We start from the raw sequence: 18,653 nt of genomic DNA on the forward strand, positions 1-18,653 counted from the left end.
ACTCACAGGTTGTCACTGTTAACAACCACAATTCCAATTCTATTCCAGTAACATCAGGTGTCCCTCAAGGGTCTGTACTCAGTCCGCTTCTGTTCTTAATTCACGTTAGTGACTTACCAACCAATACATGTTATAATATTCGGATGTTTGCCGACGACTGCGTTGTTTATTGCTTAGTTACCAACGTCTTCGACCAAAAGATCTCAAGACAATTTAACTGCAATCAGAAATGTTGTACCGATTGGTTAATCGAACTGAACCCTCATTCCACTGCCACTGTAATCCGCTTGATTTCCCTTGTGTAATCGGCAACGTCCATGTGCAGTCTGTTCCATCATACAAAATACTACTTAGGCTTCACTTTAAAAAAACTTGTCCTGGAGTACACATGTTATTAACATCATTTCACCTGCTAATAAAATGGTTAGGTTTTTACAACATCATCTCCGTCAAACCCCTGAACATGTAAAATTATTAGGCTATCAATCCACTGTTAGCCCAAAATTAGAATATACATCAGCTATTTGGAACCCGCATCATGCTTATCTTATCATGCACTTGGCATGCACTTGGACCAGTTCAGAACAGAGCATCCACATTCCTCTGTTCTTCATATTCTTACAACATCCAGCTTATCCCTCTTCGTTCATCACCTAACTGCCAGCCTTTGCTTATTTCATAAATTTTCCCATAATTCACTTGGCTGCACACACTGTGTTGTCTCGCCAGCCATAATATCTCACCGCACTCATTATCCTTTTCAAGCTTCCCCGTACTGTTACTTTTGCTGCATCAGTTTTTTCCTGGGCTGCTGCAGACTGCAACGACCTATCAGACAACATCGCAGCCACCACGTGTTCATCAAAATTCACCGAAAATGTCACTAGTCATCCTTTGTTATGTTAATACTTGTTCACCATTCTATTTGTACCCACCCCTTATATAATACCACTCACCGGGTTTTTAAGGTATTAAAATAAAATGAAATGGAGTTTTTACAAATTCCAACAGATGGCAGAACCACCCTCGTAAATGTCTGAACTAAGAACGGCAAGCATAGGGGTACTCGCACACAGAAACTTTCCTAAGCTGAGTGCGCGGCGCTAGCACCAAGCAACCATGTTCCCCCCCCCCCCCCCCCAGTAGGAAGGGGTTGGCACAGTTGCTCTGCAATCAGCTACCTTCAACTGAGAAACTTAGCGGAGAGATAATATACTAGCTTTTAGAAATATACTACAGATGGTGACACCACCCCAAGCGTGCTAGCTTTGCGTTCCGGCACGCATTTTTTAATGCAGAGTGAAGAATGTACAGATATGTAAATGCAGCCATAGAGTTAGAGATGGTTAAGCAAACAATCAGGCACAGCCTCTGAGTGGTCAGCTTTGAACAGCCGACTGAAGTCACATGGTAGTTCTTCCCCACTTTCATTATGCAATGCGCACATAAGTGCTCATGTTTCCACAGAAATTATTTTGGAAATCTATGATGGTCGTGTATAAGGACACTGTACTCTTAAAAAGGCACTCCACCCAAAGGCCAACGAGATGTCTGGACTTCTGAAGTCTTGCAATGCCTTGGAGTTATAAGCATCTCTAAATTCTGATGCAGTAACATACCTACTTCCTCTACTTCCATACATATAACAAGGAACTGAACACCTAGGTGAAAGTGCTGTGCTAATTGTAACATTAAGCAGCAGACTTGGAATCAGCATTCCACATGCTTCGACCAGCAAATTTAGCTGGAAAGGACCTCCATAGCTATGATACATGGAAAGAGTCTGTTCTTGAAATCAACAAAACCAACTCTGACACATTAGTGCCAAACTATCAGCTTATGAAGTTGAATGGGAGAAAGAATCATGGAGAAACACAGCTTTGAGAGCTCCAGGAAAAGCACCATATAAACGCACGTAAGGGTCGCACTTTTTTTTCCAGATTTGAGGGCCACTTTTCGGTGTGCGGCCCACACACTCAATGTGCGGAAAACGAAATTTCTTTTTAAGTAAAAACACACCAATCGGGGAATGAGTGGCATTTATTCTACGTTCAATCATCACTCGCAGAGTCTTCCGACTCCGAGCTGGTGCTGTGCTCTGGTGCATGCTCATCCCACAAGAAGTCACGCAGCATGTCCGTTGTCAATGCACAGCTGTCATACAGCACTTCCATCACATAGCTGCAGTGTACTAGACATAGCAGAGCAAGCTCTTCCAGTTCGGGAAATTGCATGGCTTGCCTCAGTAAGCACGCTTTTTGCAGTTTGTGTTCCTGAATGCATCCTTTTGGTTGCACCATCGTTGGACGCACTTCTCAGCCACATCGAATTTCCTTCCCGCCGCAAGCTAGCCGTGTTTGAGAGCGAAATCCCAGCCATGCGGCTATTAAGGTGCTTGCCCATCGTGCTAAAACTGCAATGCTTGGCAGCAGCACATGATAGCCACAACTGTGAACTAACACGCTATAGAAACTCCCGTGCCTTTGACAGCCACAAAAAGTTGGAGCTCACGAAACTGATGATGATATCGATAGCAGAAGCTCACGGCGGAGGAAAAAGTTGATGATGACCTGCAGCCGCTGGTGCCATCCATGAACGGCACCAGGAAGCTCGCTGGCGCGTGCGTGACCTCTGCGATCAAGCGCATCTTTGCTCGCATCTGGAGCTGAATGCGGGAGGCCACGGCACGTGCATTTTGAAGGCTGTTCCAGCCTTGGTCGTGGAATGTTTGGGTGCGGCCCATATACGGGTCTTTTTTTTTAATATATTTCCTTTGGTGAAACAGGGTGCGGCCCGTATACGCGTTAATATGGTACGTACAAAATATATAGAAACACATGAAACAAAGTTTTATGCGCACAGTGCCAAACAACATTATGCTATCCTCAGTAAGTATCTTGTGCTTATGCCTACCCAGCAGTACGCTAGACCGGCCTTTGACAGCAGTTCACTGAAATTATATCTCCCCTTAAGTTTGTCATGCAAACTAGAAGGAGAGCTCTGCTGTCACCATTCGCATACAATTTATACTGTTATTGCAACAGTCTTACATTAGAACCTTACACCACTAAACCACAACAGCTTTATGATGAAAGCAGGATACAACAGCAAGCCAAGGCAGAAATCAAGACAAGGTAATCAGCAACATTCTACAGAAATCACAATGAGAGGAAAATATGTGGTTTCTCATCCAGCAGAGAACAATTTGACAAAAAGACTAAGTAGTTTCAACACCCAGTGAATGAAATGAGAATAAGGTTCAATGCTAAATAGCAGGTTCACAAACAGGGCAATAAATACAGCTGACCTCGGACATATCGAACCTAGATATTTTGAATTATTTGCTATATCAAACACAGATTACCCCCTTGGAAATCCTGTATAAGGGGGGACACTACCCTAAACAGTGAACTTTTGAACCACTTGCTCGATTTCATTGAAACTTGTGGGGCTAGTTTACATTACTGCTGGGACCATCTCCGCCAAATTTAATTGTTATAGAATAAGTATGAAGCACGTTATGCAACCTTTGTGCCAAGGATGACTATGCTTGCTTAGGAAAACTATTGTTTGAAAAATATCTCCGCCAAATTTAATTGTTATAGAATAAGTATGAAGCACGTTATGCAACCTTTGTGCCAAGGATGACTATGCTTGCTTAGGAAAACTATTGTTTGAAAAATAAGAGTAATTTTTCTAATTTTTTGTGTTATGTGGCATTGGGAATGTCCAGAGCACACAACTGTGGAATTATTTTGCTTAGTTCTCCTATATTTTGAAAGAATGATACCATGTAAAGAATGACTCTAGATTTTCATTTTGCATCAGTTTTTTTAAGGCATTTTTTAGTGTGAAGAAAGGAAAAAAATAGACAAACTGAGCACACAGTTGTGTTCCTCATGAAATTTTGCCCTAGAAAACCTGCTACAATACCAATATTATCAAGTAATATTGGAATGATAGTTTTTCTAAGCTGACAGTTTAATGAAGAAACAGGAGATGAGAAAAATAGACTCACATGTTTGAAAATCATCCCATTTTATTTTAAGCATGACAGTGTTCAAGCCAAGCCCCCAGCCGAATAATAAAAATTGGCAGAGTTGGTCCCAGCAGTGATATTCGCAAGTTTCAATGAAATCGAGCAAGCGGTTCAAAGTTCACTCTTTAGGGTAGTGTCCCCCCATAAAGGCGTGTAGAATACTGAACTCAAATGTCACTAGTCGTTCAATATAAAAACCGAACGGTGCATCGCACTTCTGCAAGTGCCACTTCTGCTTGCAGCACTCTTTTATCAAACTTTTCGCACACAGAGATGGCTTGGCTGCGCGGTCACCTGTTGGCAGTGCTTGCACTCTCAAAACGCGTGACGGGGTGAACGCGAGGTGTGCTTGAGGGCGACCATCAGTCTCTTCTGCTCGCTTTCTAGAGGCCAACCTACCTAAAGACTAGCGGTGGCCCTTGCGTGGGGTGCTTTACTCGCTTCGCTGCCGAAGGCATTACGGATATCAACTTTAACCTTAATTTCAATTATTCTATTTATATTAAATTGGTAACAGCACTAGATGTCTTATTCTTGCCTCCAGATATGCAGAAAGAACTATGCGGCAAGACAAAGTTCATTATATGCTGTAAAACTGCCACAAACTGTCACTGAAGAGCACGTAGTGGGGTGCTTTACTCGCTTCGCTGCCGAAGGCATTATGGATATCAACTTTAACCTTAATTTCAATTATTCCATTCATATTAAATTGGTAACAGCACTAGACGTCTTATTCTTGCCTCCAGATAGGCAGAAAGAACTATGCGGCAAGACACAGTTCATTATATGCTGTAAAACTGCCACAAACTGTCACTGAAGAGCACATAGCTTAAGCGCAAAACAAGCAATATTCCTTCGCTGCTACTTTTCAAGTTGCAATGAAAAACGAAAAAACTTGGGCTTTTTAAATGTGAACACAGTGCACCTTAGAGAGCTTATACAGCAGTCTGCCCATGCAGTCTGAGTCAGTCTAGTTTAGCTTAATTTTGGTTGCAAAAGCCATACACAATAACGGAAGAATAAAAAAAGAAACAAGTAAGTTTGGGCATTTATTTTTTGCGATTTTTTTTCGTACTAACAGGTATTCGATTTTTGAAGGCTTTTTTCTTTTTTTTTCATGTTTGAATCAATTCGCATCAGAAAATTTCAATATATTTGCACATCCCCTAGTAATAAAGCAAAAGCAGAAAGATGTGCAAGCACTGTGCAAGGAAACAATAAAATAGCAATATAATGGCATAAATAAAAGGAAGCCGAGGCAAACATACATCACAGCCAATGTTGTAGAAGAACCGCAGGGTCGATGTATCTGAAAATTTAGAGGAAGTTGTCAGAAGTGCTAAACTGAACTCAAGAAAATACAAAAAGTCACTCATTAGGCTATAGTTTGCAAAATTTACAGAGCATTACGCACCATATACTGCAAGTACAACAGTAGGGCTTTTACTATTAAAAACTATGCAGGTTGGTATCACATGCAGGAAACAGCAAAAGCAAGCGTGGCGACGCCATGGTGACATCACTTGATCCCGCAATGCCCTATCTGTCATGGAAAAGTAGCTGCAACGATTGTTTTTTTCAGCACAGATGGCAACAATCTGTGGCAACAACAGATGGCAACAACAGAAAGTCTGATTTTTATTTTGAATAAAGCAAGCAATAGTCAGCAGTTGGTGGATTTCTCACAAGCTGATACTATAGTGGGATACAACTTAAGAAGGCAGCGGCTTTTCCCCGTCAAAGAACCCCCCCCCCCCCCTCCAGCCAATGGCGTCGGCCGATTCTCATTGTCCTGCTAGCGTGACAAAGCAGGGAGTGGCAGATGAAAGGTGATAGTCCCCTCCCTCCATAGTCGAGGATAGACCCCTCTCTCCATTGTGGCACCGCTCCCTGCATTGTCAGTTAGCAGGGTCATGAGAATCGGCCGATGCCACTGGCTGGAGGGGGGGGGGGGTTCTTTGACGGGGAAAAGCCGCTTCGTTCTTAAGTTGTTTCCGACTATAGAGGCCATCCTGAAGCAAGAAAGACCCAGGATAAAAAAATTTGGAGGCTGAAGCTGCTCCTTTAAGAGTGGGACGCAACAGCGTCTTGCAGCCCTGCCAGGGTCCATGGAACAGGCGCATGCCCTGCTTGATGGACAAATCGAAAGTTGGTTTTTTTTGAGGAAAGGAAATGACACAAACAGTCTCACTTGTTTTGGTGGACACCCGAACTGCACATGACACCCAGCCCTCCCCCCCCCCCCATTGCAGCCCCTTATAGGTCGTTGATTCCCTCAATTATAGGTTGCCGGTTCGAATCCCTACCCCGAGCTAGGCTCTAACTTAACAAGTAAGCTTACGCTGCATCAAACGCTGAATCGTATGACACCATCCGGAACATTCTGCAGCAAACGGTTGGCATGATACGATTTTTTGAAACGCGCGGTGCCCACAACCCCTTTTCGATCGAACTGTCGCACATATGGCAGCATATGTTCGAGCAGCACTGCTCCCCATTTTTGCTTGCCAATAGTGAAGAATGTTTCACTCTTTTCCTAACTTCACTACAGCAGCATGGCTTTCCTCAACATGTGATGTACCGAGATTTATTTCAAGCAACAACCGAAACGACAAACTGGCTCAGAGCTTGTCCCGTCATCACTCAACTGATCACCATCAGCTGTGTTCTGCTCATTACCAAAACAGAAAAAACGCTGTTACATCAGGGCATCCTCCAACAGTTGACAAAACAGCACTGTGTATGCGTCCTTGAGTTAATCGCAACCGAGTACTTTAAAGACGCACGTGTGAAGAATGTTGGAATCAAGTTCAGAAATTCCTGAATGTGTTGAATTGCACAACTTCAATGAGGTAGGAGGTAAAATGCTCACCGCTGGGGAGGTCTCTCCCATCGGGGTCAATGGAGCGCTGGGCGGCCAGGTTAACAGTGGGTGCCGGCGGCTCAAAGGGAAGCACAATGTTGGTGAGGGGCACTGTAGAGAACGAGGTGACCAGCTGCACCTGCTGCTGTGGCTGCGGGTGTTGCAGTTCTGGCTTCTGGTGCAACACTGAAACCTGGCCGTTCGGCACAACATCGCCTGCACAACCGTTTGGAGTTGTGCCAGGGTTCAGCATTCCGTTCTGCTGAGGGGTTATTCCCACCCCTGGTGAAGGAGCACCCTGAAAACAAAAGCACAGCGAAAGTTGTTGCCGGTGAGGGCGTATGCAAATACAACCCCACTTTTATTTTGCAGCAAGTAATTATAACTTACAATCAAATAAATGGCGAGAACTAGAGCATGCACGGAATGAAAAAGCAACACACACCCCTAAATGTGACGCTCCATTTCCCCTTTTACCAATACTGAACAAAAACACTGCAAATACTGTGGCATGCAAGACGGTTTAATTGCAGCCATTTGAGAGAAAATGCACTTGCTGCTTGTCTCAACACAATTCCTGCACTAAATTCTCACCCAATCTTCGCCGAGTACAGTACGTAAATTGCAAAATACTACTCCACATTTGTTTCAGCAGATGCATTAAGCCAATAAGCACAATGTCTGCAGCTGTGCAAATAAGAGGGCTTGTGCACATTTCTCAAACGTAGTATTAGCCGAGCCGCCTTCCAAGATAATGAAATCATAGATCTCCACATGTGATTATGATTCATCTTGCGAATATAGTGAAACCCCGATGTTACATTTTTCATGGGACTAAAAAAAAAAAAAATGTACCAACTGTGAAACATAGTAGCCGGAAAGTGCATGTGAAAAAAATGAACATCTTTATCTGCCTGCCCCGCCCCCCCTAACGATATGAGTGAGTGTTTGGAACATTTGAAATTCTGCACACCGTCACAGTGCATGTAACACTGATGGGATTTATTTATAGCGGCACGGCCAGAGCTCACTACTCACGGTGCATACAGCAGAACTGGTGATCATGATGCCGGGGAATTTTTGAAAATTCATATCATTCTAAGTTCATATGAACCGTGTTCATTATCCTCAAGATTCTACTGTACACATTTCTGCATGCTAGTTCTGATGTTCATTCCAAAAGCAAATTCAAATTTTTCTAAAGCACCTCCAAGAAAGTGCTAAAAATCACATGCACCTTAGCACACAGAAACTTACATCCTAAGCTGCAGTGCCTTGACAGCAAAGTGTACAACCTATCTAAGCCTCATTATTTAAAGGAGAGGAGAAAACTCGGCAATGTATACTGTCATGGACTAGAAGACAACGAAGTGGGCAATGGCGTGGGCGGGAGCGCTCGTGCCAGGCTGTACGGCCATTAAATCATGCCACAGCCATCTGTCATGTCATACTGTATTCATCGGCTTGCCGTCATGGAATGGGAGTACAAAAAAAATGGCACTATGTCTCTCTCCACACGGTGAAAAAATATTTGCCTCAAGGGAAGAGAAAGCAGGGCTCACGTAAGAGTAGGAAGAAGGGATGTATTCATAATGGGGTGACAATGGTGAGCCAAGGACCCCCGGATCCGGGAGTTGTGACGCTTGGCTCAGCAGCGATGAGCCAAAGACAGTGGAGAAGCTGTTGTAGAAGGGACCCTCAGTTTGTTGACCGCTCGGAGGCGGGCTTCGGAAGCCATGGTTGATTCCATTCGGATCCTGAAGCAGGAAAGGAAAAAGATTGCACGAGGTCGAAACCAAACGTCCAACTCAGCACATGACGTGGATGGGCCAAAAAAGAAAAGGAATCCTGACGCTAACAATTCCTCTGATGACTGGGTCCACTCATTTCCTTCCATTAAATTCATGTTTTGTTCACCCTTTTGCCACATGCTTTGCAGCACAATATTTACGCACTAAACTGCTTTAACCAGATGCTAGTACTTAGTTGTGGAAAGATGCGTTTAGTGCACACGTCAAGGACTACCAAAGCTTGTTAACGAAAGTACAAGTAAAAATGTCATGTAAATGGTGTGACAAGTTCATTAATCCTTATAGACATGCAGTTGAAGCAACGAAAGGTGTCTCTGCCAGAGGGTGGCCTGGAATCAAGTTATTTTTCAGCTCAACTGCTTACAGCATCACATAGAGATATTGCAGGACTTGTTCAAAAAGAAAAAAAGTGAAGAAAAATGGTGTGTGGGTTACACAAAGCAATGACAACGCAACAAAACTGCACCACTACCCCTACTAGCAGAGCACGAAATTTTCCTTAATTTTCCTTAGAGAAAGAGCTTGCAACTCATGCACCACACAGGCAGCTAAAAGATTAGTGCGACGCCCAAAACATAACATTGAGCTACATTGTATAGGCAGCACACTGCCAACCGACAACTCGCACAATATCACGTCAACTACCGTATTCATTCGAATCTAGGCCGATAGTTTTTTAAAAAAAACGAGATGTAGAACTCTTATGTCGGCTTAGATTCGAGGATTTCGTTTCGAGGTTTCGTATTCGTAAAATACGAATAAATGTAGCACGCAGGCGGCGCCCCCACAAAACACCAACGAAAGACAGCACTGTAGCCGTTGCTATCCGTAGCCGTTGCTATCCGTAGCCGATACTGATCAAAGCACACATGAGCACTGGCTGCCATTTTGGCCTTGTTCTGTTCTCGTGCGGTGGCGTGAGCACATTCGCAGCAGTGAAGTTTTCGTGCGTGGTTTTTATCACCAACACCATGGCACCAAACAGGCGGTGCCATTATAGTGCCGCCTTCAAGCGGAAAGTTGTATTCGCTGCAGAGCAGTCGTCAAATCTTCAAGCCGGGCGGGACTTCGGCGGCTGATCCCGGGCTGGCGTTGCATATGTCTCCTCGCCCAAACGCCAGCCCGGGATCAGCCTGAGCGGGTTCCTGGCAATAAATGTCGTTTGCATGCTGTACCTCTTGTTCGCAGTTGTTTTTTCGGCCGGCCTACAATCGAGGTAAGTTTTTTTTTTTTTTTTCTGTGGCCTTCAACTTTCGGGTCTCGGCTTAGAATCGTGGCCGGCCTAGATTCGAGTAAATACGGTACGTTAACGGTACATTGTGTAGTTGAAATTCATAACTCCACAACAAGCAAACTCGCTCCCTACAGAAGTCCCCAGAAGCAATGCCACGGCAAGAAACTAGGTGCATTTCAGAAATCGTAATGCAGCACTACAGGGCACATGCATTATTGACACTGTACTCAACGACACAGAAAAATTAACTGACTCAAAACCAATCCTTGCCGAAAATTTCCCCAGACATCTACAAATAGACAGACAGCAGTAGATCTGAACACAAGAACTGCCAGTACTTCCAAGCACTGCTCAAAGTGAATAAAGAAGCATGCAGAACACAAAGCTACATACCCTGTTGCATGCATCATGCTTCGAAGCTTCATAATAATTTACTAATACAACTTCCCATTTTCTATAGCGTAAGTACCAACAGTAAGTGCAGCACTTAACGCCCATGCAACTCTTCCTCCTAACAGCAACCTCTAAGAATAAAACAAGACACAGAGAGGAAGCCAACGGATGAAGACACAACTTACATTGATGTCATTCTTGAGCGGAGCATCACTGTAGTTGGAAGTCATGTCTGGCAGTGCGAATAAGTGCAGCGTTAAAGCTTAAAACAAGAACACCTTCTCTGTAGCTCATTTGCAATAATTAATAACTTGTACATATCAGGACTAAACCTGGGCTATGAGGCAAGACAAATTTTGACTTTAAGGCAAAATACTCAAACTATGAACATGCATCTAAATGATATTAGAAAAAAAAGTGTAAGTGGGGCTAATACTGACATAACTAAAGGCAACAGCATTCTTTCCTTAGCATTAAGCAGATGTATGAATTTGATACCCCAAATTTGGTTATTTATGCAGCTGCAGGCTGCTGTGATTCCTTAGATGCTGGATGCTTCAGAACCTAATTAGGTAATTTCTCAGTAAAAAAAAAAAAAAAGCTCTTTTAAGAATAAGCAGACATTCGCAAAGGCCCACCACACATCCTAAGCTAACTAATTCCTATAAAGTAATTTTGTTGATCATAAATAAATAAAATAGAAAAAGTAATGTGGCAGTATATAAGTCCACACTTGACCTAATTGCCAATCTATCAAGTTTAAGGGAAAAAAGAAAGCCTTAGGATGTGCAGTGGAGCTTTGGAAATGTCTACAAGTTCTTAAGAAAAGCTTTCTTTAACTGAAAAATCACCATAAATGCCTGTAAGAAATGGCCTAACTGGAATGTTATTCTGCCATATATTACCTTCCAAGTGAGATATTTGAAGTCTAAATGCATATTTAAAATCAGCATTCTAATATACACCTGCATGCCAGGTTTCAGCAAGTTATGTTGACAAATAAAAAAACAAGGTTTCAAGTTCTTGATCCAAAAGGGGAATGCTATCGCTTTGGGACGTTAAACCCCATAAACCAAACCAAACCAAACCATTACAGCACCACTAACTAATACAATGAAAACTAATGAACGAATTTGCATGCAAGCTTTCAAAATTAAAGTGCAAACACTTACCAGCATGAAGCTTGAAGTCAAATACTGCATGAGTTTGGTATCTTGGGTTATCTTGGTACATGACAGGCTGGAAAGATGTTTTGGCGCGTTCAGCACTTTATGAAATTTAAACCTACCTACCAACTTCTTAGAAATAATGACCATGTTCTCTGGTGGTCACATTTTTCTAAAGAGACTATGCCGAAAATTAGAAAACAGCATTTCTGTACCACATAAAGTTAACATTAACATTTTTTTTTTTTAAAGGCCTCACTGCTACAAAGAACCAGTCTTTACTGCACACCTCATAACACCAGAGGACAAACACCACACAAGTAGCCCTTATTACCTTTAATATTCTTAATCTATCTAATTTACTAAAACTGGCTAATCGACATTTTACCACGTGCTTTCAAGGCTAATATTGTAGCATCACTTTTTAAAGACATTGACTTAATTGGTAGACTTTTGCAATATGAAAAATTTTAAAGATGGCCAGCCATTAGTAGCCTATCTGCCAACAATTTATTCTTCTATCCATATTTCTGCAACTGGACATGCAAAGAATGCTACACTAGCACTTAGGTTCCTTGCCTCCTAAATGTTGCCTTTTCCTGTTCGCACCAAAGCTGCTTGAAATTAAAATGCACTAGCTAGCCCAGACTGAAGTTCTGGCAAAATGTTGATATCTTAAGAACAGCTGGCTTCTTCAAAACTCGCAATTGCATTAGTTTGCAAAGATGGCACCCTTCAAAACCTCCACTGTGACACCACAAACTTTCAAGAGGCTATTTACAAAATTAAGTTCAATCATCAAAGACTGACAGAGTGACAGTTAAATTCTCTACAATGTTCACTGTGCAAGACACGCAGCAAAGACATCCTCATAGCTATTAGTGCCACCCTTCTTTATTTTTGTTTATTTTTTGCCAGATATCTTTTTACATAGAAGTTCACTTTGCAACTGACCATTAAAATGGCGCAAACTGTAAAACCTGCTATACTGAAAATTCAAAAACAGGTTCATCCCATACTTAACTCTTCGCAAAATGACACAACGCACAATCAAAACTTAACTTAATTCATTTTAGCCAAGAAAAGAACACATCCAAAACATACTCTTCAAATGTTCTCTATCCAATGCTCACAAGATTCAACTGCATCTCCACTCTATAAAAATTGTGAGATATCCTTGAAAAGTCCAGCTTTTAAATTTTCCTCCTGCCATTTGCAAAAATGTCAAACAGTTGTAGGGCAACATTGCACTGCCTCATTCAGTAGAATCTCGATCCCGATTTATACGTACTTGGTATGATACGAATAACCCCCGCCCCATTGCAGATAATACGAATGCGCGAGTCGTGACCCGAGTACCCAAGTACCTGCTGCCTGCACATCGCTGATGCTGAGATCACTACAGTCACACGGTGCGCATTGCAGCTAGTGAGCAATGGCACACGGCTCGACACTATGAATGTCGCGATCGCCAGTGGCATGGTGCAAACCGGGAGCAGTGAGCAGTAGTGCACGGCCCGCACATTGCTGACGCCATGATTGCCAGTAATGTGGTGTGCGCCACGAGCCGTGAACAGTGGCACACGATCAGCACAGCATCGACGTCACAAATTGGTGGTTGCACATGGCCTTTAAACACCGCTTCAGCTGCATACAAATTTTTTTAATTTCTGGACATGAATTTCAGATGATAAAAATATTTTTTGTTACCCCGTGAGATTTGTATGATCGAGATTCTACTGTATCTTGTTAACTACCATGTATTGGCTTCCAGTCTTTTGACATCTGAGAGCAGCACCATGGTGTTCTTTCTCGCAGTTACCACCACGGATCTCGTGCACTGCCTTGGCATTAGGAGACACTTTGCTTACCTTCAGCAAGCAAGAAGTTTCTGCTCACTAAAGACATCTTTTCGCTTATGTCAGTTCAGCCTCCACTGAAAGCTAGGCAAACCAAACATCCAGACAAACTACTGGAACCGTGACAGAATACCGAAGCCTGGTTGAGCTACTCATGCAAGTGCATCCTTTCTATCCATGTGGCCAAGACCAACTATGCAATGGTACACAAGCAGACACCTGTGGAAGCGGGCAAGGGCTCCCTGGAGGCAACATCTGGGCCTGTTGGTTCCACAGTGCTTGGCTGCTGTCCACAGGAGGTGAAGGGGTCAGTGGGAATCTCAGCCTGGTGGAGAAAAGAACGTGGAAATGAAAAAGCTCCCAAACGTGTCTTCAACACACGGAGACAACATATTCCATGTATGAAGTTCAAGCATGCGAGCAATAACAAAACGGCAAAGTAACTGTGCCGGAGGGAAACAACAGACTGATATTACAGGAAAAGACCTATCACGGAGGCTTTGGCATCCGGCTACAGATACCAAGGTCGTGGGATCGAATCCCAGCCTTGGCAGCCACATTTCAAAGGTGGTGAATCGCAAAAGCACCCGTGTGCTGTGTGATATTACCCCATGTAATCTAACTGAACTAATTAGCAGATCTCACCTAGGCTGTCCCCCATAGCTCGCGTGTCACTTCAAAACAATAAATGCAACCTATAATCACTACAATGAACCACCACAGCAGGCCCCCTTCAATTATCCAGCAGCAGCCTATAAGACAGTCACTGAACAGAACCACATGGCACATTTCAACTCCCACGTTCAATGAAGTGAAACAGGCCAACTGTAGCTACAGTAGGCTCCGTTTAATACAAATTTGAAGGGACTAGAAAATGTGTCGATCTTACCAGTTCATTTCAACAGAAGTACACCTAAACAAAGATACGCAAGCATGCTAGGTGCGTCAATATATATGTTGCACAAAAACAATGAATAAATATAGCCTTTCAGAGACATTGCGTATATGCGCCTTCTAGTCTATGGGAGGCAAGGCATGTCATGTGATGACGATGTCAGCACCAGCACAGGCTCGATGGTGTCCCCTCTTTTCTGCATCGGGAAAAAAATCTTGCCACAAGAAAGCGTGCTCCAGCAAGACAGCTTTCCCACAGTTAAGCAAGAAGGTGCATGGAAGCCATCTTGTGGGGGCACGCTTCCTTGCATAGAAGCATTTCATTAATTTCTTTTCCTTCACAGGCGGTGCAGACACCCCGTGAGTGCCACTGCGCGGGGTCGCTGTGGTCTGCGGTCCCTGCTGAAGTTTGTCTTAACCGAAGGACAAGCAAAACAATTTGTCTTGAGTGGATTTTTTTGACACTGCGTCCTATGGAAAACCAACCCAAATAAATGGTGTCACGTTGTTCGTCTTATCCAAAAGTTCGTCTCAATGCGAGTCTACTGTATACTGAAGCACCAGTTAAAACCGCGTACTACTGCAGAACAGGTTAAAATATGCTTCAAAGCCTTTCTTGGGGTGCAACTTGGGCTAATTCAAAATAACATTGTTGAATGTACACACTCGTGAATTCTTAATAGCAACATGTGTTGCATAGCTAAATGCAACGCATAAAATGCTTATTCGTGCTGTAGCTTAAGACGTGGCATTTAATGTTCCCTTATCTTAATAACATGCTATTTGCCCGATTCCATCAGAAATAATTGAAAATCTTCACCGTCTGCTGTGACAGAAAGCCAAACAGGGAGCATACACTGCATTGATTCTGTAGGTGCAAAATAGGGGACCCTAAAAGTAGTTCACCTCCACTTCCACTTAAGAGTGGTCGTGGATCCAGAGGAAGCGAGATCAATCAGGACCACTGCTGCGCATGTTAGTTGATTTCACTCTTTGCTGCTGCAGAGACAAGATTTTTAATTTCCGACTGAATCAAGCAAGTGCTCCATCCAAACATGTTTTTAAAGAAAAGAGACCATTAATTGCCATGTCACCTATGGAATTTCTGCATGAGCAAACAAGCTGTGCAGCCGAGAGAAGCATTTTTACATGCTGCATTTAGTGATGCAACATGTGTTATTAAAAATTTGGGACGATGTACTTGTTTCACACTGACATGTGCATAAATAAGAGCAGGCAAGCACAGTGCAGCTCACTTGCTGTCAGCTGCAAATATGTCGCTGGCTTTGAACAAATGAGGTGATGGGCTGTTGATGTCCGGGTGCCGTGGAACGGTGAAGTCGAATGGCAGGCGAGTCCCAGTGGCCGGCGCAGGCATCCACAGCGAGAATTCCTACACAGATGCACGCAATGTCCTTAGCAGCAAATGCACAGCTCTCACACAACACTGGGTTTTCTTGCATAGCAAAATTCAATAGCTGGGCCTTTCACTGACTTGGTCGACACTGATCAAACAGAAAAAGGCACTGTCACTGATGTGAAACTGGGAAATTAAAATAGAATATTCCTTTTTACCACTCCTAATTCTAACTTTTCACACTGATGATTACACCAAATGAAGCAGGTTGAATCGCTTAATTTTTGTTTAGTTTTTCTTTTAGTCTTCCTCGCACAATAAGAAGTGCACTAGTGTGGCAGCATGCACACACACAAATATTCAGACATGTAATCTGTTCTTTTCTCTGCTATAGAAGAAAAAAAATCTCTAGCAATGTTCCCAGAGTTTAGCTTTGCAAACAACCTGCAGTGGAATTTTCATTTTTCACTTTTTTTTCTAGGCCACACGGGATAAAAATTATTTTCTGTGAGAGCAACCCCCTTGTCATTGGAAAGTGGCAATCCAAGAAATCTTGACCAGCTTCAATTTGGCCTCAGTATCCCTAAAAACATGCAGAAACCCATAAGCAAACAAACCAAGACTTTACTAGTTTGTGATTTGTGTGTGAGTCATTACATCAAAGCACAGTAAATACGGGTATATCCAAGGCATGTAATGAAGTCATGTTAGAATCGCCCCTTATTTGCACCCTTCTTCTTTTGAAAAAAAAAAAAAAGAAAGAAAGAAGCAAAAGGCGCAGATCTACTCTCACATTACACCCACCAACAAAAATATCCCAACTGCACAAGCCAGACAAAATGCCCCACAACTCACTTTAGTTGCTGTCTTTCCTTTGCGCACAATCTTGCGTTGTGCCTTGTAAGTGTCTGCATAAGGAATGGCAACAAGTTAAACCACAGCTCACTACGCACCTTTAAAAGCAGCTTGCAATCTAAGCGCATTAATTAATATGAATGCCTACACACCTAAAGAACGGCGAAAGTGACCAATGATCAGTGATCTTATTAATGCGAAAGTATTACTAGGCTATGTCGATGATTTCGTGTCCGCAAAACGTGTCAGCAGCCATTTCGGCGTTCGTGTGACAGTTAACCAAAAAAGAATGATAGTGTGTGATAGAGGATGATGTGGGGATGATGCAAGTCAACATTTGGTCGATGTGGAGTAATTAGTTAATTAATTAGAGCCAAAAATGCCACTCAGACATCAAAATAGTACTATCGGACATCGATACAGTGCGAGGATGTGAAAACAGTACTAGGCGTCAAAATTGCGGAAAAAAAAAAACGCAACCACATGCCAGAGAATGATAAAATGTCGTTGTACACCAAATTTGATTGATCTGGAGTAGTTAATTAATTAGAGGCCAAAAGGTCATTTAGATGTCAAAATAACCCCGGACGTGCATACAGTGCGAGGATGTGAAAACAGCGGTAGACGTCAAAACTGGAAGTAAAAAAGAGGCAAACAGTCAAAAGAGAAAAAAAGAGGCCAAAAGAGAGGCGAACAGTCTAAAGTGAAGCAAGGAGAGGGGACGAGTGTGAAGGAGGCATCAGTGTTGGGCTTTTTCCCATTGCGGGCTGCTGCAGTGATCTCTAACTTATCTACTTTACTTATCTACTTTTAAGGCGAAAGCCTTTAATGCCTCATCGTTGTCGACAGAAGGTTGGCAGCAGAGGTGTCGCGCTTTTTCTAGTCAGACTGGAAAAAAAAACCTTTGTGCACGATGGGGTTCGAACCACCATCCTTCTGTTCTGCAGCCGAGCGTGCTAATGGCTACGCTACTTCCTGTCAACGCATTTGTAGTTCTCCTCATTTAGGACACTGGAGAGTGTTTGCAGAAAGGCGTCAAATCAGACGAATGCCTCCCAAACGCCCTCCAGTGTCTCCAGCAATTAAGTTTCACAAACAATTGTGTACTTAATTAACATCTTAACCACAAATGAGCGATACAAGCAGCAACACTGCACTAAAGGCTTTTGCCTCACCGCGCTTTAGGTCAACAAAGTGTCCCCCTGAATTTTTTTTTTTGGCCAGAGAGAGCTGCAAGTTGCGGGATCGATTTATATGCGGCAATATACTCTATACATCATGCGTTATGACCTTCATAGAGTTTCTAGGACATGTTCACAAAATCTCCGTGAAATTTGCGCACCCCCTTTTTGAAGGCTTAATTTTAAGAAAAGTGAAAATTATGTGCATAAATTATGGTGTAACTTCGAAATAACTGAACATTTTTATATGAGATGATGTAACTCAATAATGATGTAAATAGCATAGCTCCACATGGCAGGTCTTTGGCTACAGCTCCATTTCAGTCGGAGCCATAAAATATTGCAGGAAAGTATATCTTTATGACCCATTGGAAATTATCTAATTAGGCTTCAGTTATTCTTCCATAATATGGGAAATAATTGAAATATACTTCAACTAATTATATTCCTGAAAACAGGAGAAAGAAATACACATACACATCTAATTTCATTACAGTATCTCAATAATAAAAAATTTAATTTCATTTTAAGACGAGTGTCTCCCCTTTAAGTGCCTAAAATGTGCTCAACTAAACTGTTTACAAAGCGGCTTCATATCCAGGTGATATTAGCACCTGAAGGGGGTAGCTGCTATACAGCAGATCACAGTGCATTATATTTTTCCATTTATTAGATCCACTCCTCCACAAGATGCACCAAACCAAAATGAAGGAAAAAAAAAGCGACTTAAAAACATGAAAATAAATAATAAAAACAGAGCAACATACATGGCAAAAAGCGAAAACTGACACTTTTACTTGATTCTAACGCTCACCTTCCTTCCTCAACGCTCACCTTTTTTCCAGAAAAACTTATCTAAAATGACGTGCGCTAGAATCGAGCGCAAAACTGAAATTATGCCAGCAACACCCAATTTTCATAGGCATCACAAAACGGCAGCTTGGAATTTCTCGTGCGTTGATATTGCCTACTGGAGTCGTGACTACCAACAGGCCTCGTGA

The 18,653-nt window shown here is 42.6% G+C and overlaps 1 protein-coding gene and 1 long non-coding RNA gene across 6 annotated transcripts in view; one reads left to right on the top strand and one right to left on the bottom strand.

Annotated features, from left to right (window-relative positions):
- LOC149372244 (uncharacterized) overlaps window positions 1-18,653 on the top strand; it is a 43,233-nt gene that overhangs the window by 16,834 nt on the left and 7,746 nt on the right. Inside the window, exon 3 of one of the 3 annotated variants that reach the window (XR_016286981.1) lies at window positions 14,604-14,739. The exons of 1 other annotated variant lie outside the window; for it this stretch is intronic. This is a non-coding gene — a long non-coding RNA (uncharacterized LOC149372244). Of the gene's footprint in view, window positions 1-13,436; window positions 13,975-14,603; window positions 14,740-18,653 lie in introns of those variants that run through there. One more of the 3 variants, XR_016286985.1, reaches the window with a different exon arrangement.
- The window catches only part of LOC149372245 (uncharacterized), a 48,244-nt gene that overhangs the window by 15,202 nt on the left and 14,389 nt on the right, over window positions 1-18,653 (bottom strand). For all 3 annotated transcript variants that reach the window (XM_089566661.1, XM_089566660.1, XM_089566662.1), the window contains 8 exons: window positions 16,472-16,524; window positions 15,516-15,652; window positions 13,585-13,690; window positions 11,513-11,579; window positions 10,526-10,572; window positions 8,465-8,659; window positions 6,912-7,200; window positions 5,308-5,348 (listed from right to left, as the gene is read on the bottom strand). In XM_089566661.1, the coding sequence (XP_089422787.1) occupies window positions 5,308-5,348; window positions 6,912-7,200; window positions 8,465-8,659; window positions 10,526-10,572; window positions 11,513-11,579; window positions 13,585-13,690; window positions 15,516-15,652; window positions 16,472-16,524 (935 nt within the window). The remainder of the gene's footprint in view (window positions 1-5,307; window positions 5,349-6,911; window positions 7,201-8,464; window positions 8,660-10,525; window positions 10,573-11,512; window positions 11,580-13,584; window positions 13,691-15,515; window positions 15,653-16,471; window positions 16,525-18,653) is intronic.

The sequence above is a fragment of the Amblyomma mixtum genome, chromosome 1 (genome assembly GCF_055824585.1).
Source record: "Amblyomma mixtum isolate Tamu chromosome 1, ASM5582458v1, whole genome shotgun sequence".
In the NCBI taxonomy this organism is placed as follows: Eukaryota; Metazoa; Arthropoda; class Arachnida; order Ixodida; family Ixodidae; genus Amblyomma; species Amblyomma mixtum.